General features: G+C 41.5%; 1 protein-coding gene across 2 annotated transcripts in view; it reads left to right on the top strand.

Moving 5' to 3' along the window:
• The window catches only part of ALX4 (ALX homeobox 4), a 79,773-nt gene extending 63,856 nt beyond the window's left edge, over positions 1 to 15,917 (top strand). For both annotated transcript variants that reach the window (XM_072985972.2, XM_072985973.2), the window contains exons 3-4: positions 6,643 to 6,771; positions 10,135 to 15,917. In XM_072985972.2, coding sequence (XP_072842073.2) covers positions 6,643 to 6,771; positions 10,135 to 10,458 — 453 coding nt within the window. In that variant the 3' untranslated portion in view covers positions 10,459 to 15,917. The remainder of the gene's footprint in view (positions 1 to 6,642; positions 6,772 to 10,134) is intronic.
• The last annotated feature ends 9,302 nt before the right edge of the window (positions 15,918 to 25,219 follow it).

The following is a 25,219-nucleotide window of genomic DNA, read 5'->3' as shown; positions in this document are numbered from 1 at the left end:
AATGAGTAATGTAATGTAATGCATTAATTTTAAAACATTGCAGTTCACAGTCCCATTGTCACTAATTGGGGTAGTTTCTCCTCCAATGAACATGAAATAACCACTCCACCTGATGGTACCTGTGCATTTTGAGACAAGCATATGTTTGCAATTTGGGGAAGTCCATCCGCTCCTAACAGTGAGCAATGGCCTGAACTCTGCAGAAGATTCACATGGCATAAATAATTGGCTTTCTTATCTCATTGGTGCAACTTGTTTAATTTATATCTGTGTATGAAGAAGAGCTTCATATACATGGACACACAATGCATGATAGGGTAAGCTAGCCTTGTTGTGTTAAGGGTTCTGCTTGGTGGTGTCACTGTTCCCCATTCTTCTGCAGAAAATTCAGTAGATCAAAATGATGGCACTTGCAATGCATGTTGAAAAATATAAAACAAGATCTTGATTCCTCCTCAAAGCTCAGGTTTCCTCTGAAGGTTTTAACCAATGGATGTGAAAATTGCTTTGGAATTTGGGGTGTTGTACTCATTGCCAGATCAGCCGCCTCCCCAGCAGTTGTCTGTCAAGTTTTCTGCTGTCTAAGATCATTCCTTGATGTTCTAGTCTAGAACTGCTAGAAAAAGAATATCATACATATTCAAGAGAGTATGCGATTAATTTTTTTAGACTAACAGAGAGCCATGTGCCCGCTATGCATGCGGGTAGATACATGTGTACAACACATGTTCTGCTTGCAACTTACAGCACCCTCTCTAGCTGATCACCCCCAGTTCTTGACACACAGCAGGGTCACTGTCGTGGTCTCTGCATCTGCAGATCAAAGATCTATGGAGCTGGCAGGATCTGTTACTGGCTGCCAGCTGGCCTGTTTGCGTGAGGTAAGGCAATGTCAAGGTGCAGTGGAGGGAGAACCAGTCGATAAAGGTGACATGACACACACTACCATTATAACATTCAGTTCTCTTTCAACGCAAGAGTAGGCTTTTATATCAATACTGATGTGCCCTTCTCTGTCCCTTGCCTCTCCTGCTTGATTCTACAGTTTCTCAGGATTTCCTTTTCAATAGTCAGGAGTATCTGCTCTTTTAGAAACTGCAGGCAGACCGGTAGATTGTGGGAGTTGCAGTCTAAAAAAAAGTAACTTTTTCAAGTGTTGGGTTACAGTAACTCGTGCCTATGCCATCTCAGCCATTTCACTTCATAGGTGAGTGATCATTGTACCGTTACTGCTGCCACTGTTTATTTGAGAGAGAAATCATCCCTGGGCCACATGGGGAGGAAATCTCCAGGTCATTGAGACAGCCTTTGCCAATCCTTGAACAGGCAGAGAAAAGTCTCCTCTCTGAGATCAAAGCAAAATCCTGGCCAGCCGGACTCCAGCCGTTTATAAGGGAAATCAGACTCTAAAGGGGGGGGGGGGTAGGGATTGGATTTGACAAGAAGGATCGGGAGGAAATCTGCCATCCTCCCTCATGGTCTTTGTTCCTGAGAGGCACTGTGGGAGAGCAGAAGAATATATAAAATCATATTAAGGTATCAAACCTATTTTACTTTAGACAAAATGTTAAAACATTCATATAAATAAAAGCAGCAGATAGACTAGCAAAACATGCAAGCAGAATGAATTCAATTGGGAATCCATTTTAATTTTTTTTTTTTTACTTCTCTTAACTGTGACATTTGATTTTTCTCTTCAGTCCTATGGGATTTAGATGAGGGATACAATATTTTACCAGAGCTTGGAAATGTTCCTTTTTTAAAATTATAACTGCCAGAAGCTCCTAGCCAACAGGGCCAGTACGTCTGGCAGTTACAGCCTTCAAAAAATAACCTTTTCAACCTCTGTTTCCAACTAAACATGCATAGCATAAACATTATAGAAAGGCTGGCAAGGCTTTGTCCATCTGCTTCAGTTATTGTTAATTTGGGCTCCTTTTTACAATTAGCTCCTTATTCTTGTTGTACTGTCAAACAAGTTTTGAAAACCAAGAATTGTTTGTTTATTTATTTTAAATTGATTATTTTAAGACTCATTTAACAACTACAACAGCCAGAGGCCACAGCAAAAAGCTGAAGTACATTATGGCCAAAATCCTGTTGCTTAGTTTAGTAAACTGCACTTGAATAAGTCTGCTGAATCAATTCCTGAACAAGTTCCATTGGTTCAAATGGGCCAGCTCTGATTATAATTTAGCATACTAAAGTCACAAGTAGAATAAGCGCATTTGAATCAATGGAACTGACAGAGGATTTAAGTCACCAAACCTCTACTGATTCAATAGGCCTACGCTAGTGTGATTTAGTACACTAAACAAAAGGATTTTGGTCAATGTCTGACCAAAAAAATTAACCATTTATCAGTCACACTGCATCAAAGAGGAGAAAGGCTGAGAATATTTTTGTCCATCTTATTCAGTTATTATTGGTTTCAGCTTCTTTTTACAACTAGCTTTATACAATATGGCTGCTATACTATTGTGGCGATGCCAGTGGTTTCTTGTAGCAGAATCTTGAACCATCACATAAGCAAAAAATGACATTGCCTAGAAGGGGCTTGTTATGGTTCATTCTCCACATTCCCTTTTTGTTTTTTAATCTGGACAGATGGCAGATACTGAAATTTGAGAAAGAGGAGAATTCTGGGGAATCGCTTCATCTTGCACTTGAACACTAGCAGGATAGCTAATAGTTTAGAAGTTATTAATGCTTTGGGTGTTACTGGTTAATATCTTGCAGCTGTTTGGGTGATTCCCTGATATTTGATCAGCAATCGCAAGGTAACCGAACCGTGGCTGCCAATTAAGGTGTTGTTCTTTACAACCTGACTTTAATAGCAAAGTGTGCAAATCCTAATAATAATGTTATAATAACAGCTCACTAGATAGCTCTGGGCAAGTCACTGTCTCTCTACTATGGCTTACTTAACACATCATTCAAACTTCTTATGTAGAAACCATTTCCATAGAAAAATATTCAGTACATGTATATGACAACCTGTATATGGGTGGTTGTGTGTGTGCGTTTTTAAGTGTGCCTGCATGCTAAAAAGTTGTAATTAACTCTATGAACAGTATGAAGCCTACATTTAAGGCATGTTTTTCATTCTGTTATTCCTACTTGATCTGTCATCTCCTTCTCTCATACTCTTGGTAGGTACAGTGATGTAACTAGGGTGGAGCAACTGAGGCTGTGTCCCAAGACACCAGCATTTAAAATCTAGAAGTAAATGGCAATTCACCTTCCCCCCCCCCTCAAAAGCATACATTTTCACTTTCTCCTCCTCCTCTTTTGGTGGTATGTGTGTTCATCCCCATTCCTGAGAACAGAGCAGGTAGGGGTCCACGCTGCTTTCCCCAGAAGCCCAAATGGCTCCTTCTGGCTCCGGCTAGGTACTTTAATGCTTTCAAAACTCAGAGTTCAAGTTACATTTGGCAATCCTCAGTTGGGTTTTTCTTCTTTTCCTATTCTCTTCCTCGGGAATACAGAGCATCCATCTGTCTGCTCCCACTGGTGTGTTTTAAATAGCTATACAAAAACTAAACTCTCCTTTCTCTCACTAAGCTTCCTCATTTCCTTCTGCCCCTGTTCCCTTCCTTTGAATCTGGCTTCTGAGTTCAGGATACAGCTGAAGGTAGACTGTGCCTATTTTCAACAACCCAAGAAGCAGCTCCTAGTTGCTGCAATTCTTGCAAGGATGAAGCCTTGTCTGTCCCTGCCAGGCATTTCTCATATTTCTTCAGGAAGAGTCATTTCTCAGAGTCATATAAGCTATACAGTATTAATTATGTCTTATCTATTGAAAGTGTGCTCAGTATTCACTCTTACCTTTTCATTTTTTTACATAGGTGGACAGAGGGTTGATGGAGATCTACTGATAGATCCCATTCTCATTTCTGCTACATTCATAAGGCCTTCCAAAACCCAATTATTTTACAATAATGAATCACTATCCTGCAGTTGCTCTGATGCCGGTTTGTGGCATGCAGGTCATCCCCATGTCTGCCTCAGAAGTTAAATAGATCATTTGTTCCACTTCCTGAGCCATCATTTTGTGTCTCACTCTAGATGATGGATCTCTGGGTTCTAGTGAAAATAACGTAGATTTTGAAGATCTGGGGTCTATAGTCTCCTAGTGAAGGTGGACACTGGGGAGTTTGATTTAATTTAAATATCAGGAAAATGGAAGCTGATACTGGCTCATATTACTTTATTGCAAGAGGCACCCGAAGGAGAGCTGCAGATCATGATCACAGTACTTAATATTTGTAGAGTACTCCTAACTGTTCGAATTGTTTCATGTGAATCCGGCTTCTCACACAAGCCTGGAAGACAGTCTTGTCCAACAGTTTTGATGGAGGTAACTGTGTGAGGGGATTACAAGTTATATAACAAAAAGAAAACAAAAATAAAATCATTGTGGCACCTTAAGGGCTAGAAAACCTATTTCAATGTGAGCTTTGGTGGATTACAACCCAATTCTTCAGACATGTGAAGTAAAAGGTCTAGTTACAGGTTTGTCTACAAGTATATGTCGCCAGGGTGGGAATGAAGTGAGAACGGGTCCCTTGAAAGACATCCTAAGGTATGTCGGGATATTCATGTAATATACACTCCCAAAAGTTCATTACTTGTGTGCGTACTGCTACTGTCATTTTGAAATAGCATTTTCTGTGCCTACTTCCAGGATTCACGCATATTTACTTCATGTATACTTGTTTTAAAAAGTGTAATAAAACATTTCACTTCATGTGTTTTAGGAAGTGTGTGGTAATTCCTGAAAACTTGCATGGAGATAAATCTGTCAGCCTCTGAGGGACCACAATATTTTTGGTTTGGTTTCTATTGTACTTCCCAAGAAGGTGCCCTTGACTGCATAACTTGTGGTTGATGGCTATGCAGGCTGGGAGTTATAGTCCACATATCTGAAGAGCATTAGGGTGGATGAAAGGTATCACTGAAAGGTAACTATTACAGTATTGTTCTTCCTATTGCAGATGTTGCAGTAGAGCTGAGGCTGAGAGAAGTGCCTTGTCTAAGGGTATAATTGCACTAAATCTGAAGGATTTGGCTTTGCTGCTTTTGATTCACAGCCTGCATTATGTTTCAAATTGCAAACAGAGGTCACACAATTCAAGAGTGTCCCGTTCATATCATTTGCAAGGCGACCCACAATCCTGCCCACCCAGCCACCCCCTTATTTCCTTCCTTCCTCTGGCCCCACCTCTTCTTTCCTTTTATGGTTAGCTGCGAAGCTCCTTGGTTACAAAAGGATTCCAAACGTCTTTCATTTTGCCCTGCTTTTGTGTGTGTATTTATGTTTTTGTATGTGCAGAGGATGATGGTAGGGGTATGCTCTCATTGCCCTGAAAAGCATGTCCTAAGTCCTTACATCAATAAAAACACCAGCTAAAGACATGCCTCCCATCTTTGTAGGAATATCTGCAGGTTTAAATACACAACTGAATCCAGGCTTATAGAGGCAGAGGAAAAAAGCCAGTTTGGCAGGAATGAGCTGGGAGGAACCAAATCTGCCTTGAATGTCATACAGACATTAAAATACAGAACAAATCCACCAATTTTTATAGACAGAGAAAATCCCACTGTATTTGACCAAGTAATCACAGCCTAAGTCTACCTAGCTGATGTGCCTTATGGCAGAGAGGAGATTCAGACTAGGGATTTTTCAACACATACCCCAATCTGATAGGGCTGTGCTGAGCTTGCTATCTAGGAATATGCAGGAAAAATGCATATTCCTAGATAGCAATATCGGAAAATTGTTAGAAATTAAAAGTGATAGATGTATATGATAGGGGCCATGTATAAAGATACGATGTAGAAAGTGCCCCTATCACTTGAAGACAAGGCAGATCTAATGTCACAAATCAAGACTAGCAGAAAGAGGGACTGCTAAACTAGATGGCTATATAATCCAGGGGTGAGGAAACTCTCGTACTTAATTTACTTTGTACTACCACTCCCACAATCCTGTCCCATGGGCTCTGCTGGAATAGGGGCTGATGGGTATTGTAGGCAAAACATCTGCATCAGTGGTTCCCCACCTGGGCGTAGTTTCTTCAGTGTATCTGATCAGTGCCAACTAAAGGTGTCTGATAGTTACTCATGAGCAACAAGATAGGTATGTCAAATATAAATGTGTGGTTTGACTGAGATATGGTTGTATTTGAAATTTGAGTTTCATATTCAAAGCCAGACTCGTTTTGCTTCTCCATGATGCAATTACGGCATTAGAGCTATTGTCACACTGACAGAATTGTGTTGCTATACCTTCTTTGGTGTGTTGCCTGCACTATTATCTCATCTAAGGTTGAAGACAGAGTATGTTTCAGTATCATTCACGAGAGCCTTTTCTTCTTCTCTGGATAGGTTTGCACCAATGTTTCTTTGCTTTTCTTCTCATGAAGTTTTTGAAAGTGTTGGAAAGAATTTGAAAACCTGCAACATCTATTCTCCATAGGCTAACACGGAAGGAGTGTATTGTAACATCCCAAGCAGCACCCGTTCTCCTTCGAACGGCTTACATCTCTCTGGAGAAAATATTTTCTGCTTCTAGTCTGTGACTTCCCTTTGCCCCCAATGTCTTCCCTGATGTGGACCCTCTTGTGCTCCACTCCTCAGGTTTGGTTCCAGAACAGACGGGCAAAATGGAGGAAACGAGAACGGTTTGGTCAAATGCAACAGGTCCGCACCCACTTCTCCACAGCCTATGAGTTGCCTTTGCTGACTCGAGCAGAGAACTATGCCCAGGTGAGCATCTGTATCAGCCCCCTTCTTACTTCAACTCCCAAAAGACTCCCAGTCTGCACTTAAGTGCAGAACAGTTGCATGAGACAAGTAATGGCAAGTTTAATGAACAAATGTTTTGTTTTGCTTTGTTTCATTTTGACCTCCCCTTTTTGTGGAATTGAGCCCTGAATTTCAAAAACAGGAGGAAGTAGATGAGTGGCATAGAGCATGGGTACTATGAAACTGGAGAAATTTAAATGCTTTGGAGGATTGGTCATGCATCTACAATTCTATGCACAGTACTTGGGAGCAAGGCAGTTGAACTCTGTGTGATTACCTTAAGAGTAAATGTGCATTACATTAGGGTAGGTAAACTGATGAAACTGAAGCTATCATGCTTTAGCCAGACATCATGAGAAGTCAAGGCTCAATAGAAATGACAATAATGCAAGAAAGAGTTGAAGGCATCAGGAAGAGAAGACCAAATATGAGGTGGATTGACTTTATAAAGGAAACTTCAGACTTGAGTCTACAAGAGCTGAGCAGGGCTATTGAGGACAGGATCATTTAGAGGTCACTCATTCATAGGGTCACCATAAGTCAACACAGTACCAAAGACATACATTGGTGTGTTGTACTACAAAGCTATCGGATTAAAAATCATTCATTCAAGTAGAGGTTTACTCTTCTCACTGTACAGTCCCAATTAAAATAGCCCTGTTAGTCCTGAAAAAAACTTCCCATTTGTGGCAACTTGGGAAAAAACACATTTCTCCCTTGTGTATGCTATGGTCTCGCTGGGAATTACACCAGTGTTTTGTTTGGTTCAACATAAGCCTTGTTGCTCATCACCCTCAGGTGTCCTTTCCTTTTCTTTCCTAATCTGAAGATCCGTTAGCAATTTAGGGGTATTTTTCCCTTTGGATATATTTCAGTCAATCTTTTCTGCACTTGCCCCAGCTCCATGATCCCTTTTTTTGAAATGGGGTGGTGTGGCCAAACAGAGCTGCATACAAAGTGCTTGGAGTCATCTTTGTACAGGATGACACTAAGATCCTTGCTATTTGGAAGACTGTGCTGACATTTCCTCTCCCCCACTATTTGCTACAAACACCGAGTCTACGAGAGGTAAAGGGTCAGATGTGGAACTGAACTAACTGGTGCTGGAATGCTGTGGAATGCAGGACTTCCATAAACTTGCAGGTTCCTGTTCTCCATCTGGATGCTCTCCTGTTGCATTCTTTCATCTCACACTCCCTCTCATCACACACATCCCCTCCCCCCCACCCCCATAGGGTTTCCTAGCTCTTGCCGTTGCTGTTGGTAAAGGCCATTCTTGCTTCTCCTTGGCGGTAGAATCTTAGATAATGTGTTTGCTGGGCTAGACTTCCACTATCCTTTGTTACTGTCACAGCTTTTGAGAAGTTGGGAGGAACAGAGTTCAGAGCTAGTGGGGATATTAAATCACAGGCTGCCCCAGCAGCAACTCCAGTTTAAAGAATCCTGAATAAAAAAAATATAGGGAACTCTTATATTTGAAAACCAAGCCAATTTGTCTAGGCTACAATTGTCTGCAGTGTTGCTGTCAATCAAGGCAGAGCAATCTGAACTTGATAGACAATTGGCCTCATTTGTTAGAAGGCTCTCCTTTCTAAGAATGTCCACATTTTCTTTCCTGTGCTTTTTATGACTGATTAGCAGGAAAACACCAGCTCCAGCTTTACACATGATTGCATCTGAATCCAGCAAGGAGCTGCATCAGTTGAATGGTTGCCTGCCATACTTTGCATTTAAGGCACCCTGCTTCTGTCAGGAGGAAGTGGTACCAGCTCTGTTCTTTGTATTGGAAACCCACACTTCTGCCAATTGACATGGATGTATTAGTAGTTACCGAGAAAGTGTTGTCCATTCATTTGTTTGCCATTAAGATTAAAACTAGGCCAATGGATGAAGCATAGTAGATGTGAATCTTGACTTGTGGTGGCCTGTTTGTGATGCCAGTGGGTCTTTGTACTCTCCCAGTACTGTATTGCACTTTTCTCTCCTTGTATTCTGCAAAAGTTTCCCTTAGGATCATCTCTTGAATAACAAAGCCATATTACTTTTTTCACATTTTGATTATCCAGTGGTAACAAATGTACCAATTGACATGATTTTGATGGCCTGTTGTTGGGACAAATAGAGCTCATTCCTCATCAGTGTCACAATTATCATCATTTTAAACTTATTCTTTAGCCAGAAATCATCCTACCATGTTTTGGAGATTTTTTTTAAGGTACTTGCTGCTCTGAGGCTTTTAAACTTAAAGATACTACAAAAGGGGCAGGTGGGAAGGAGAGTAGGAATAACAAAAAGCAGATTCAGGTACTAAATCTTAAGCTGTTATTGAAAGAACCCCCTAGGATCAAAATGGGAGAGACAGACCACAGAAACCTGATTGATCAGCCAAGTTGACTGTTGTCAGGATTTCCTGGCCTCCAAAATCATGAAGCATCAATATCTTTTAATGTATTTTAAATATTATGCATACAATAGTACCTCGGTTTACGTGCACCTTGGTTTACGAACTGAAATCCATAAGAAATAATGCCTTGGTTTATGGTTTTTATGCGGTTTCTTTTCACTGTACGAAAAGGACATGCCTGGAGGTTTCTAGCGCTGACCCCGTTGCTACGGCAATCCGCATTCCGGTTTACATAATTTCCGCATTATGTAACGTCCCGGATGATGGATTAATTTTGTAAACCCAGGTGCTACTGTAGAATGCTGATGAATCCCTAACATAATTATCAGGGGCTCATCAGCATTCTTATGAACTGTCGTGAGTATTATCAAGGTAAAAATCCAGAGCTAATTTTACAGCAGAGGCGTGTGATAGTTTTGCATTCATGTGATAGACTTAAGAAATGCAAAAAACAAAACAAAAAAACCACCACACACATAAAGCCAACCAGCAGAGTCTCATGGGTGGGAACAATTCTAGTTATAGTAAATAGCATTGCAGCTGACATAGTTCACCACCAGCTGCAGGAGCTGGGGCAGATGACAAGGGAGAGAGGGTTGCTGGGGCATGAGGGTGTTTAAGATTGCTATAGAGATGATCTCAAGGAAATAGACAGCTGGAGAGAAAATAAGAACCTTGGTGGCTACCAACACTGTCAATATGATGAAAGACGTCATTTACACTCTTCAAAGGTGTCCATGTTCCTTTGAGAATGGGTCCGCACAACTCTACAATGAAAGCAACACTGAACAAGTTCACACTTTCTGTACCTTTTTAATAGGGTCAACCTCTTTAATAGGGTCTGTTGAGTACACTCTGAAAGCTGTGGCATAAGCCAATGTGACCTAACTGGTATCTTTCCCTTCCTACCCTGATCTCAGATCCAGAATCCATCCTGGATTGGCAACAACGGAGCTGCCTCCCCGGTGCCAGCCTGCGTAGTGCCCTGTGACTCAGTGCCTTCCTGCATGTCTCCCCACGCTCATCCCCACACCACCGGAGGAGTCTCAGAATTCCTGAGCGTCTCCGGTCCTGGAAGCCATGTGGGGCAGACTCACATGGGCAGCCTCTTCGGCGGCACAGGCATCAGCCCTGGCATCAATGGGTATGAGCTGAACGGGGAGCCTGACCGCAAGTCCTCCAGCATCGCAGCTCTGCGGATGAAAGCCAAGGAGCACAGTGCGGCCATATCGTGGGCAACATGACAGGCCTGCAGCCGTTGCCCTCCAGACACTTGACAGAGCAAACAGGGACAACTGAACCAATCCATCCACTCTTGGACTTGAGGCAGCCAATGCCCTCCTCAGAAATATGAATGCAGCACTTTTAGCTACCCTGGGTGTAACCGCATTGCATATATTATCCTAGTTGGAGTGTTTTAATCACTGCGGATCTTTTTGTCCCCTAGATCAGGCATGTAGAAAGAAATAGTTGGTGCTTATACCACATGAGTTTAAAAAAAACTGTTATTTTCTGTTCACATGGTGTTTCTCCCTTATATTACTGTTCTCTAGATTGCCCATGAAAAGGGACATTTGCCCCTCCAGCATTTCCTGGCACCAAGGGTGCTTAGAGATGAAGTCTAGTTTTTTTTTGGGGGGGGGAATGGATCCCAAAGATGCCGTCTTTCCATTTGTACACCTTTCTATGTTTTTCCACTACTTTCTCCATCTTGATAGAAAATCTGTTAAGGGGACGAAATGAAAAGAGCGGTGCAACATGTTTTGTCCTCACTAAGAGCTGACTGTCTAGACCACTGGTTCTTAACCTTGGGTTACTCAGGAGTTTTGGACTGCAACTCCCAGAAGCCTTCACCACCAACTGTGCTGGCTGGGGTTTCTGGGAGTTGCAGTTCAAAAACATCCGAGTAACAAAGGTTAAGAACAACTGGTCTAGACCACTGGTTCCCAATCTTGGGTCCCCAAGATGTTCTTGGACTGCAACTCCCAGAAATCTTGGCCAGAAATCCAGCTGGCAACAAAGGCTTCTATGAGTTTTAATCCAAGCACATCTGGGAACACAAGGTTGGGAGCCAGTGGCCTAGAAATACCCAGATTTGTCTCTCTTGGGGGCAAAATGGGAAGGGGGGGACCAGCTCTCAAACTACAGTTTCTCTTTAATTACTCCCATCATGAGCCATTTGCAAATTGTTCTAATGATACCCTATACCAGGAGCATGTGGCTTTTATCTTCATTGCAGAGGGTGCATGTGCCTGTTGATTGTAAGGGATGCTGACCTAGCACATTTCGGACATTGGCAAACCATTACCACAGAGATGCCCAGTTGCAACCCGCAGATGGTTCCATACCAAAATATCTAACTGAACTGGGTGAAAACTGCAGCAGCTGTTTTGTCATTTGTTTTTCTCTCATTCGCCCCCCCCCCCCCACTCTGCTGTAGTAAACAGGAGTCCAAGCGTACCACCCTACGGGGAGGGACTGAGCACGGAGTAAAAAGAACAGGCAAAGTCAGGGCTATGTCCCATCCTGAATCAAGGTACAGAGGATTATCTGTGTTGCTGCTTTAGAGTTCTACCAGAGAAGGATCCACTTCTCATCTAAGAAACTAGCCACAAAATAGAAAGATAACACAGTCTGAAGCAGCAAATGTTTGGCAGTCTCATGTACTAGTTGGTACTGCTTCGTTACAAAATTTTACCTGGGCCTCCCCCCACCACACCCAGGCAGAGAGAGCTACCAACACAAATGTTCAGGTTTAGTGCAACATCACTAAATCAGCTGTTGGAGGTGCCCCCCTCAGTTAAATGCAGTCATCAGATGTATTGATATATATGAAGAACAGCACTGGGAGAAGGCTGTGGGTAATAAAAAGAGACAAACATTCTCCTTCCATTTTCCTACCCTTGTTCCACTTTTGTTTTTTTCACTTGGCTCTAAAGGCGGCCATGGTGTGTGTTTGTCTCCTCTTGTGTTGCGCTTCCATGCACAGGCTTCTGACCAGCAACAGACAAACTTTGTGATTCCCAGAACAAAAGCCTTTATGTTATATATGTGCTGCTCCCACCAGGAATCCAGCTTGAAACATGTCTTCCTGGTGTCCTCTTTAAATGGCTCCTTCCTAAAGCACCAGTGAATGGAAATTGACAGGATCCTGTCTTGCAAAAGTAAAGCTAGAGATTGTTTCTCTGGTTGGAAATGCTTTTGCTCCCAGCTGAAAGCTTTTTTCCAGACACAAACCCACCTCTTGCCTTCCCCATTCATCAGGATGATGGCAACCTCCCAGTTCCCCATGTTTATAGGTGGATCAAAGAAGATTTGCGTTGAGTTAGCTGAGATTCTGTTCAACTCAGTAATGAAAAAGAAAGCTTTAGTAGTGTTTGGGTTTTTTAGTTTTTTTAAAAGTACAAATCCACATCCACCAAAGAGAAGGAAAGCCCTTTAAAGTGCCCGTCTGGTTTTTAAGAGGTGTTTACTAGATGGGTAGCTACTGGTCTCCCTTCATCCGTGAGCAGCTGCTATGCAGGCTTTGTAATTCCCAAGCATTTATTTGGGTTAAGAATGCCCTCAGTCATTCCTGGGGCACAAGCACACACCTGCCTCCCGGCTCACATGTGGCAATGGAATCACAAACCGTTGACACACACTCCAGCCTGGAATGGGAAGGATGCAGCTGGATATTCTCACAGACAGCCAGGCTTCCTGGCCTTCCCTGAACCTGGGCCCACAGGAGGTGAAGTGGTTGGAGAATCTCCATGGCAAAAAGGAGTATATACACACTGAAATGCATACACAAATATACACAGGGAATAAAAACACATGATATGAAACGTGAGGGGCGATCTGCCTTTCCCTGTCCTGCTTCTTCTAACTCTGCTTCAGAAACAGGGCGCTTGATTTATATATATCTAACTTCCCATCATGTTTCATACTATGTGTTTTTATTCCCTGTATATTTTTGTGTATGTATTTCAGTGTCTCTAGGATCTAGATTTTTTAAACACACACACACACACCTCTTCCTAATTCCTTTCCTTTGTGGAGAGGGGGGGGGGGAGAGATCTTCACTTGCATCTCTTTAGCAGTGATGTCACATGCACTATCCAATACATGCCTGTGATGGCTATGCAACCCTGTTTCTACAACACTCCTTGCCACAACTGACGGACTAACTGCCAAAACAAAAATAAAAGTCTTCATAAAAGTTAAGCACTTTGATACTTTTCTAATTTCAGTAAGACTGCTAAACTCACCAAGGAACCCTGCTTCAGCCTGGGTTCATTCAGGCTGCATAGACAGAATCCTGCCAACAAATGTGCTACCTTCCGCAGAGCTACTTCAGTTTCCCCACAGGGAATGTGTAACAGGTTTGCAACTTTTGTGCTGTCTACCTAAACTGTTAGGGTAAGTTGTTCTTGCTTAATCACCCTTCCCCTTTAAGCTATGAATCCCAGGTCTAACCATTACTTCTCAGGCAGGGATATTGCTCTCTCCTGTGAATGGAGACTGCAGAACTCTCATCAAGACGAAAGGGTATCTTTGAAAGTTATGGCTAGAATTCTCATGCAGGAAATAATGTGTGTGTCCTTGTCAGTGCCTGAATAATATTATCCATGCCTAATCATGTTTTTTGTGTTCTTAAGTGTGCATATCTAGAATACAGTGTGTGTGTGTGTGTGAACTGACTGTGCAAAGATGTTTATTGTATAAACAGCTATGTTTACCATCTCTTAGAGGGTAGCTGGATGTCCATGCATTCTGTCCCATGTGCTCTAAGTTTTCAGAGGGCACTGATTTGCATTTAATTTAGTTCTTAACATTCAGTTGGCAGCCCCTAAAACTTTCATGTGGTTGTGCCCTGTCTGTTTAGATGTGCATTGCTGTATAACTAACACAGACCTATATTTTCTTTCATAATAGTTAAAAGCCCAGCTGCAGCTGTGCATATGAGCTACACTGCACATGTGTGTGCATGCAGTAGCATACAGATGGAAATGCATCTAGGTTATGCTTGTACCAGAAATGTACAGAAATACATTTGCAGTGTATTTTGTGTGAGACTAAGTTCTGTTGATGCCTGCCACACGCTGAAGTCAACTCAAATGTGGCTTTCTATTTGAATAAGTCAATGCATATGTAGACTCTATGTATAATTCAGGAGATATTGCAGAATGACTGGAGTAGTGTTCTGGATTGGCTGTTGAATCATTAAGGTGAAAAATACAACATGGCATGATTTTCTTAAATATGCAGATTCAACACAGGGTAGAATAGGACTCAGCCCTTTGTTGAGTCCCCTCCCACCTCACCTGTGAACATTATTGCCTCCACATTACCTCATTGGTTGACATGAAGCGAGGGAGAAAAAAAGGAGATGGATAAGCATGCTTAAACATCATTGGAAGAGGATGGAAAATTCAGTTTAGGGCTACCATTTTAGTGATACACACAGGTATCAAACATAGAAGCTAATTCTCTTCTGACTTGAAATACAGAGGGGGAAACCCATAAAGTGTTTGAATGCATTCATAGTGAGAGAACTCCATTAATGGCAGCTTAGCACAATAGTTAATGCTTTATTAAATACCAACTTCTGCTGCCAGAGTGATACAGCGCAAGCTATGTGCACACTTTTTTTTTTGCACAGTATTTGTATATCCTTCACGGGGGGGGCGGGGGGGCTGCTGGTGGTGGGAGGCATGGCTGTTCCTTGTCTCCGAGTACACCAAGATTTCACAGTATGTTGTAAAACACTTGGAAAACAAACAACAGTGAAAAAAGGTAGTTTCCTGGAAATGGTTTGAAAAAATAATCAGGCAGACAGAGCCGCTGAGAACTCTGTTTATTTTGCTGGTTTGACTGACATAGCAAAAAAGCAAACACTTGGAATTAAAAAATTGAGCCAAACGGGAACTGGGACCGAGGCTGAACAGATGAAAGCTTTTTGACTGCTTTCAACTTCATGGATGTTATTGTGGGGGAGACAAAGCCTGACCCTTTCCCCTGTCCCAACCCTTAACAGCAAATTTTGAGTCATGTATTACCCAGCCCTCTTTCCACATACGCACGAACAGTGCTAGGACTTTTATACTACTGATTTGAAAGACAGTTTTCAATGTATAATAATATATCCGTTTTTGAGTGTGCAGTGTTTGAAAGCAAGAGTGGGAGAAAGATTGCAAGAAAACAAACCTCAGTCAATATTATTGTTGTAAAATATTATAACCTTGTATAAATGCAACTTTTTTTTCCCTTTAGCTTTAAGGCCTGGGGCAGAACATATTAAAATATACATTCAAAAGGTCCAAGAATAAAACAATGGATTGGGGAGAAACCCACAAAAACTGTCGTGTGAGGTTGTGCCATACAATTTTACTGCCTATACAGATATGTATTGCAAATTCATTACATTGTGATATTAAAAAAAAGAGGAAAGTGTTTTGCATCTGTTTTTTCATCTCCCCCCCCCCATTATACATTGCTGTTGTTGGGAAAAAAATTATTGCACTCATAATTTTTCTAGCAAGAATTCAGGGTGGCAAAGTAGCGAAACTTCGTAGTGCCAGAGACAAAAATGAAACAGATGAAAAGTCCATGGGAAAGAACTGATAAATTGATAAATTTCCCAAAGCACAAGCAGAGGAAATCCAGATAAGTATTATTATTATTATTGTCCTTACTTGCAATAAACGGTTTCTTCTCCCAACTGAAATCTGTCTGTTTTGTGCCTGACTCATGACAGATGAAATGCGATCGGAGGGGGGCCTCTAAAATCTCACGTTAATTGAAGTTGGCAAAAAATACTAACAGTGCCCTTTTGAACTGCTGACACAGAGCAGAATGGATTAAACAAGGCTAGATTAACAACAGGTGGCAGCTCAGGGGCCTGCTGCCTCTACAGAGCCTTAGTAACCATGAAGTGGCAAGGGGAACATCCTACAAGCAAAGAATGATCTGGCCAGTGAATTGTCAAGACAAAAGATACTAATAGACCTGATGATGGGGTGTGCGTGTGTGCGTGCTTGTGTAAAACCACTCCAAAACAGAGAAAGATTTTGAAATGGCATTGGGACACAGTGGTTGATATCTTGGAGCTTATACATAGGTTTCCCTGGAAGATTTTGAAGGCTGGATCTCAGAAAATAATCTAGGGTTTCTAGTTGCAGCCAAATTAAGCAGTTATTTCACAGCCCCACAAAGAGTTTTTGCAAAGTTTGCTGTATCTTTTAACAGCCTTATTGCACTGTCCGGAAAGTGGTGTTCCCATCAGAGTCATATAACTTAATAGGAGACATTCAGGAACAACTTTTTAAAAAAACATCCAAGAGGCAAAGGATGAGGAGCTGCAACTGGAAATATATGAAAATAATCCACTAAAATCCCATAGAACAGCTAAATAGGTACAGTATTTCGTTTGCTTCTCCTTCCTTAGCCCAAATAGTCTAAAAAGAGGCTAGGCTTCTTGGGCCAAGCCTATAAAAGGCCTCCAGTGCTTCTGTACAATGCTTAGATAATTGCGCTGGAAGGAATTCTGTACAGGCACTTAAGAAGTCAATTTTTGCTAAGCAGCCATGTCTGGGATGGTTTGCTGATTCTGAGGTCTTCAGTAGAAGTCCTTCCAAATTCCACAATGTAATTACTTCTCACTAGAGACTGAACTTCCTCAGTACATGACCTGCACTGTACTACGCAGCTATAGCTTATCACTGTAACATGGCGCTTCTTAATGCTTCTTATCACTGTATGCTCTCAATGCTTCTTATCACTGTAACATGGCACTGTGGATGATGATGTAAAGAGAATGTTCTTGCTTCATCCTGGAGATCCCAATGCAACACCACAGAGGAATAGCTGAGACTTTTAACAGTTGAAGCTGAGCTACAAAGGAAGAAAACATCTGATGCTTGGAGTGGGCAGCCCCTAAATTTACTCAGGATCAAGTTCCAGGTTTTTAGAGATGGCACACGATCACTGGCTAAGCTTTCACTAAAACTGTCTAAGCTTTATCAGTCGTAAAACAGGCCACTGTACTGGTTCCCAGTCATTGCCCAGCCTAGAGATATCAGCTCCCCAATTGCATTTAAGGCCTAGCTGCTATACAGTATATACACTTCCATCATTCCTGTTCTAGCAAAGCGGTGCAGAGGTCAGGGCTTTGGGGTGTTCTGATAAAATGCACATTCTCAAACAGTCATACTGCCCTGTAATAGAATAAAGCCCATCATATCTGGCAGGTGAGAATGATGAGGGTGAGCTAAATGAATCCCACTTCCTGCTCAATATGTTGTTCATGCCACCATTGGTGACCATGCTGGCAGACTCATGGTTGGTAGCTGGGCCTTCAGTGCCCTAAGTGCATGCTAGCCATTCCTCCGCCAGTTACACTGTCAACCAGCATGCCTGTGGTAATCCGCCTTGTGAGCAAGCCTCCTGATCCAAACAAGTTTTCTGTGTAGTTTGTGAGCCCAGAGCCTCTCTTCTTTTGTAATTTCTTTTGGGGGGGGCTTCTGGGGTCCCCCAGGGACTGTGCAGACCACCAAAAATGCCTAGATCCAAAGGAAACTAAAGCAGAAGGCTACTTACAGTTTTTGAAAAATTTGTATTTTTTAATATTAGGTCAGGCAGTGGGCCCTAAAATCTACTGTATTTGAAAAGTAAATCACCACTCCTGGGGAATTCCAGGAGAGGAAACTCGCTTAGTTTTTTTAATTGGGGATTTTACTTTTGTTGGGAGTGTGGAGATGATGAGGGGTAACAAGGCCACAAAAATGGCCTCAGGGCATTTTGCATTGCCCATCACTGGCATGGAGGATCCTTTCTGTATAAATAAATCCCTTCTCAAGTATGCTGAACAGACATAGCTACAGGTAGGACTTGCCTACATGCTCCCCTCTTGTATTGACGGTCTATATATGGAGAGAGGTCAGTCACCTGAACTCTATGACTACCAAAGAAGACAAGGAAGGACAAAGGGAGGACCTGCAAGGGCAAAGAGAAGTACAAAATAAAAGCAATCCCCAGGGACCTTCGTGTTTGTTCTCTTACTTTCTTCAGCAGTTGGCCAAACTGGGATGCAAACAGTCCATGCACAGATGTTTAATTTTTCTACACCAAAGATTGAGAGTTATTTAATGCCCTGAGCCCATTAAGGTATGAAATTTCATAATGGAAGAACCATGTTTTATATGCTACTAACTTCTTTCTTTTTTGGTGGTAGTGGTTGTGGTGTTCTGTTAAAAAGAACATGTTTTCCTTTTCAAAGATGAGTGAACTAATCTTTCTTTTAATAACAGAGACCAATCATAGCTGCTGCACATATGAGAAAGTGGAACAGGCATCTCTTTTATGGCCATATGGAGACCATGTGTCAAGGTGTTGCATTTAATCCAAGACAAATAAGAGTTTGTTGGTTGTATCCTCTGGTCTCCACTTAAAGCTGGACCTATATCTTTAGACTGAAAGTTACTGATGAGACAGACACATGGTATATATCTCTGGCCTTTTTGCCCTCCCTCCCATGTTCTGCATCTCTAAGGCTTTTCTTTAGCTGAAGTGTGTGCATTTTTAAAGGAAAAATATAAGTTTCTACACATCTGGACCTTTCTGAACACAGTACATAAAAACAGAAGATTTAGTATTACGTACAAAAAATTGCCTAGAATTTAGATGTGTCCAGTGTGCCGTGCTTAGGTCAAATATTATTGGATGAGTTTCAATTGTTGAGACCCGGGGATGTGGACAGGGTGCTTGGATCTGTCTGTTCTACCACCACTCTGCTCAACCCTTGCCCACTCCAATTAACCCTTGGCTAATTGGAAGATCTGCCAGGGGGGTTCGCACTTGGGTCCAGGAGGCCGTGAATGCCTCTTTGAGAGAGGGAGTGGTCCCTACTGCCTTGAAAGAGGCAGTAATCCAACCACTCCTTAAAAAGCCTAACCTGGACCCAAGGCTGGTGGTTAACTACTGACCAGTGGCGAACCTCCCTTATTTGGGCAAAGTGTTGGAGCGGGTTGTGACTGGGCAACTCCAGGCGCTGCTGGATGAAACGGATTTTCTGGATCCATTTCAATCGGGTTTCAGGCTGGGTTTAGGTACAGAGACTGCCTTGGTCACCCTGTACGATGACCTTTGCCGGGAGAGAGACAGGGGGAGTGTGACCCTGTTGATACTCCTGGACCTCTCAGCGGCTTTCGACACCATCGACCATGGTGTCCTTCTGGATAGGCTGGCTGGATTGGGAATTGGGGGCACTGTTTTACAGTGGTTCTTCTCCTTCCTAGCTGACCGTGTCAAGAGGGTGCTGCTCGGGGACAGTTGCTCTGCCCCATGGCATTTATGTCATGGGGTTGCTCAGGGCTCAGTACTGTCCCCCATGCTGTTTAACATCTACATGAGACTGCTGGGAGAGGTCATCAGGAGGTTTGGGTTGAGGAGTCAGCAATATGCTGATGACACTTAGCTCTACCTCTCGTTTTCCACCAATCCAGGTGAGTCAGTTTCTGTGCTGAACTCGTGTCTGGACCTGATAATAGACTGGATGAGGGTTAATAAATTGAAACTCAATCCAGACAAGACGGAAGTGCTGTTAGTGGGTGTTTCGCCGGACAGGTTGGAGGGCCATTTCCCTGCCCTGAATGGGGTTACACTCCCCCTAAGGGACAGGGTCCGCAGCCTGGGGGTGCTCCTGGACCCCAGTCTAACTCTGGAAGCTCAGGTGGATTCAGTGGCCAGAGGCACCTTCCTTCAGCTGCGAAAATTATACCAGCTACGGCCCTACCTGTACCCTTTCCCATCTCAATATCCACATAAATAAACATGCATGCTCTCTAAGAAGGATTTGTAAGATATATTCTTTTTACAAGTTATGTTAAGATATTGGAGCTTTTTATTCAAGATCAAGTCACAGCAAGCCCATGCCTATCTCTAATGTATCCCCTACCTTATGAATGTCATTCTGTCTACTGAAAACTACAGAAGTTTCTCAAAGGGGTTAGGCAATGAAAGAGTTAAGCATTTCCTTCTTTCTCTAAGTAAACTGACAATCAAGGCAAATGAGAATAAAGTCAAGGACATTTGGAGAGGATTTATTGGAACCAACTCCGGAAAATGAAGCTGGCAAACTGGGGGCCTCTCTCTTTATTCAGTATCCCTTTCTCAGAAATCCTGCTGGAATTTTCTGCTGGGAATACCTATCAGGGCTGTGCTGTGTTTCCTCCAGTGGATTACACTTCAGCCACTGCCATCACTGCTCCATTTCAACTAATTGTCTCAGATGTTGCCATTCCTTATCCCCTTAATGAGAAACACAACTTTCCTTCACAGCCACCGCCACAAGAACCTGGCAGGCAGGGGAATCCTGAAGATCAGCAGATGCAGGATTGTAAAACAGCGGTTTGTTCTGAACTGAAATTACACAGAAAGGGCAAGTGATTCCAAACAGCTTCGAAACCTGAGGTAGGCTGAGAGGAAACTATACTCACAACAGTAATAAATACTGACAGGCCGGTGGCTTGGTACTGAGTTACCTAGTGCTTCAAGCAAACACTACAATCCATGAATGATAGTCGCCATCTTGGTTCTGATGTTTCCTGTAGTGTTCTCTCAAGACCATCTTCAAGAAGAACATAACTAGCCTACCTTCTGTTTTAAGTGTTATTAAAAACTATGACAAAGCGCTCCACAGCTTGTGTAGAAAGCAATAAATCAACATAGGGAAAAAGTGCACAGCCACATAGGAAATCCACAAATATGCCCATAGCATGTCTCCCCCCCCCCAAAAAAAACCTTTGATGTTATATAGGGGGAACAGACATTGAAGTTATATAGGGGGAACAGACATAATTTCAATATTACTGTGGGATACTCTGTTTTCTAAAAGGTATGATTTGTGGTTTTCTGCATCCATTCATTGCTTAACAACAACAACAATTTGTGGTTTTCTGCATTCGTTTATTGCTTAATTTAATCCTGCACAGTTTCCAACTAGAATATATTTGCATGAACGAAGAGATAAGCCTTCTATCCACTACATGCCATGTTGAAAATAAAAATTACATCCACCCCGCCATGTTCTTTTAATCAATTTATATACCAGAAACCTGAAGACATAGCTACACTGTGCCATAAGTGTAAGGTCCACTTGGCCCTCAATGTGTAGTGTTCTGTGTTAAAGAGATTCAGTGGTGCTGCACTGTCACTGGGTAAATGCAACGACTGTAGATAATTTTTCTTCACAAATATTTTCTTGGGATGCTCCTCTCTACCACCTCCCACATTTTGTGAAAATGTTAGCTGCTGTTGTTCAGAAATGTGTTGCTTTCTTTACCTGCTTGCTAGAGCCATTTAACTAATGCCCCCTAACCTAAATCCTTGGATACATTTGCACAATATTAGCTTCCATTTTCTTTTAATGAATAACATTTAAAGGAACACAAGTGCTATATTTGAAAGAGTTAAGCTATCAAGACCAGTATACACTTGCTTTAAAAAAACTAAGAAACATTTATGTGGTTTCTGTTTCCTCAGTGAACTGGCCAAGCTTTTTTTTTTTTTTTGAACCTTCTGACAAACTTAGATCTTTCAGCCCAATTCAGGTAAGCGGAGTATTCAGGTTCAGACTGATTTTGTCCTCAAAATTTCAGTAACTGTATGTACTGTTTGCTATAGAAGAAATTAAATCTGATTAAATTCAAGTGCTCTGTTTCGAGGTTCCTGCTCTTCTAATATTCATGTGTAATGACATTCCCTTCTGAAGGCAGATGGACAGGAGGTGGGGGCATCACCTTAGCAATACAGATTGAATTTCCATGTTTGGAAGTCCAGAGCTGCATATCTCGTGTGAGTACAGGACAGTGTTAAGACCAGGAACTATAAATCTCAGGTTCAAGTCTCAGCTCAGTCTGTGAACTTATGTGGTGGACATGGCCTCATGACAAGTAATCATCTCTCAAGTCTTGGCTCCCACCCTGCATTATAATGGGTTTTTTACCAGGCTGGTAAAAGGATTGCTGAGAAGGTCTGTGAGGTACCATGAGCTCTCCAAGGAAAAGTATTATTTAAACATCATCATCATTTAGGAGTAGTATTTTTAGAGTGCTGTTTTGTCAGTGTTCTGTTACAACAGCATTAACCTGAACATTATTGCAGCATTGATAACTGACACCAGTCTATTATTACACTTACAAGTTGCAGAGAGCATAATTTGCATAATGAGCAGGAAGAGGTAATTATTACTAGGTATCATTCCTTAGCTTCTCTCCCAGAGACAATATTAGAATTCTAGTATAGTAATGAAAGCAAGCCTACAAAAATAGTGTATGACATTACCTTTAATGTCAATTTAAATTTAAAAAATTATTAAGTAGTTTGCTTCTTGATGGTCAAGTAGAAAAGAAAAACAAAAGTGCCATTCCCTTTAGCCTCATAATAAATAATTAATACTTCCCTAATTCAATGTGGTAACAATGAGGAATATGAACTCATATAATATTCTGTAGTATTTACAAATGAAACATGTAAATATAATGTACTGTCCAAATATAGTATCAGGAAATTATGACACCAGGCCAATTGTACTACAGAGGTGTGGGCTACAGCTGGTCTAGCTGAACCATACCCTAGCAGATTGCTACTCATAGACATCACTTACCCACAGGAAAACTAAAGTATGTTTTTGTTGGACAAAACATCAAAAGGGATTTAAACAGATTTCTAAAATGTTTATGGAACATCTCCCAAAAATGCAGACACCTGTTTTTTTACAAACAGAGGAGGAATCTCTACTTGGAGTGGGGAACAGAAGACACAGACAGATTGAGAGCAGCCAGGAGATAGCCTTGGGGATACAGTAATGTAAAGGTAAAGGTTCCCCTTGACATTCTTAGTCTAGTCGTGTCCAATTCTAGGGGATGGTGCTCATCCCGTTTTCAAGTCATAGAGCCAGCACTGGTCCAAAGACAGTTTCCATTGTCATGTGGCCAGCATGACTAGGGAACGCCGTTTAACCTTCCCACCGTGGTGGCACCTATTTATCTACTCACATTTGCATGCTTTCGAACTGCTAGGTTGGCAAGTTGCTGGGACAAAGCGACGGGAGATCACTCCGTCACATGGATTCAATCTTATGACTACTGGTCTTCTGACCCTGCAGCACAGATGCTTCTGCGGTTTAGCCCACAGCACCACCATAATGTAGCTAAAGGTAAAAAAGGCCTGGCGAGATAACTATTTTTTTCTGTGTTAAGAACATGCTTAGAGCTAAGTAATGCCTTTGATATTGTATATTTTTACTTTTAAAAGTTTTTCATGTCTGTCACTGAAAACTATAAGGCTTTTTTCTTTTTTTATGATTTTATTCTTAAGAACTTTATAGAGATGTATTCTCTACCTTTATAGGTTCTTAGCTTCTGTTTTTTAAAATAATTTTGTCTTTTGATTTATACATGGCTTGAATTATGCCTATAACCTAAGTGCCAATAATTTTTTACAAGTTGCCAGAATATATTTTAAGTAAGCCTACAGTATTTTAAGCTTATTTTTTTACACGTCTACATGATTTTTGAATTTAAGCATATGTCCTTACAGTTTTTTTCCCTCATAACTGTAAGACTGACTTGCATAATTGTTGGATTTGCTACTTTGAAGTATTGAACCTAGAAATAATGTAAATAAATAGAACTTTTTTGGAATTGACAAGTTCTGGAGTGGCCTGGAATTAATGCAACAATGAAGACACTTATGAGATACCCAGAGAGGTTTTACAAACAGCTTGTTACTGATTGTTTGACGAACCATAGAATCTGTTCTCTTTGCCTGGGAGGTCTGTAAATCTTTGTAGGTCTCTTGGGGGAGTCAGTTATCCAAATTAGAATCTGACACCCCACCTTGAAGAGAATACACCCATCCTGCCAGTTTCCCATCAGAATAGAAATGGAAGTTGATTTATGAACCCCTAATCTCTACCAATAAATAGGAGAATAAATGGAAGGCAGAGCAGTGCTGAATTATTCCAATTGCACTTTGTTTCTGAGCCCAAACAATATGAAAATGTCATAGTAGAGTTCTCTCACTCACAAGACATTTTGAATTTTGTAAACATAGAATCATAGAAAAGTGAAGTTGGAAGGGACATATAAGGTCAAGTCCAACCCCTGCTTGATGCAGGAACTCAAATCAATGGATATCTGCCAGGTAGTTGTCCCGGTTTCTCTTGAATGCCTCTAGTGCTGGAGCACCCACCACCTCTCGAGGTAACTGGTTCCACTGTCATACTGCTCTAACATCTATTTAATCTCCTTCAAAGATCCCATTTTGACAAGATACAGACTGAATATTAGTGCCTTAAATTAGACTGGCAATTGGCAAGCCAACTATGCACCACTGTGCACACAAAAGCCTAGTGGGGTAACAAGGAAGGTAGTAACTGCTTCACAATGTCCTAGCCTGAAACATAGTGCCAGAGATCCTGTGTCCTCCTACGCAGACATTACAGAGGATGTCATAGCTAAGCATAAAGGTTCATTCTTGTTCATTCAGAATAAAAACAGATGCTTCTGAAAAGAGAATGTAACATTTAGAGATACTTACTCTGACACTTTTTTTGTTCAGAATAGTTTTCCTATTAAGACATCTTTGAAACACTGAAGATAGTAGTATCATAAATCAATAAAGCATGCTGATGCAACAATACTTTTTTTAAACAAATGTTTTATTTATAATAAAAATGAATTCCTAAACATACACATTGGTAAATGAGGTCCCTAGACAACTTCTATAGTATCCAATGATAAAAACCATTTAAAAACTTGTAGCATAAAAGTAGCTACAAAATGTTTTGGGGCAACTGATAGGGCAAATTTTATCATTTGAAAACATTCATTTTAAAATGGAACATTTATGGAAGGTTCACATCAGCAAAGAATGTGTTCACAATGTTTCTGAAGGTTTGGTTGGTATAAGGGGATATTTCGGATGACTTCTCATTATTTTCACATCACAGTGCAGCAAATT

This window comes from Pogona vitticeps, chromosome 1 (assembly GCF_051106095.1).
Source record: "Pogona vitticeps strain Pit_001003342236 chromosome 1, PviZW2.1, whole genome shotgun sequence".
Taxonomy (NCBI): Eukaryota; Metazoa; Chordata; class Lepidosauria; order Squamata; family Agamidae; genus Pogona; species Pogona vitticeps.
This window is presented reverse-complemented; position numbering and strand designations above follow the sequence as displayed.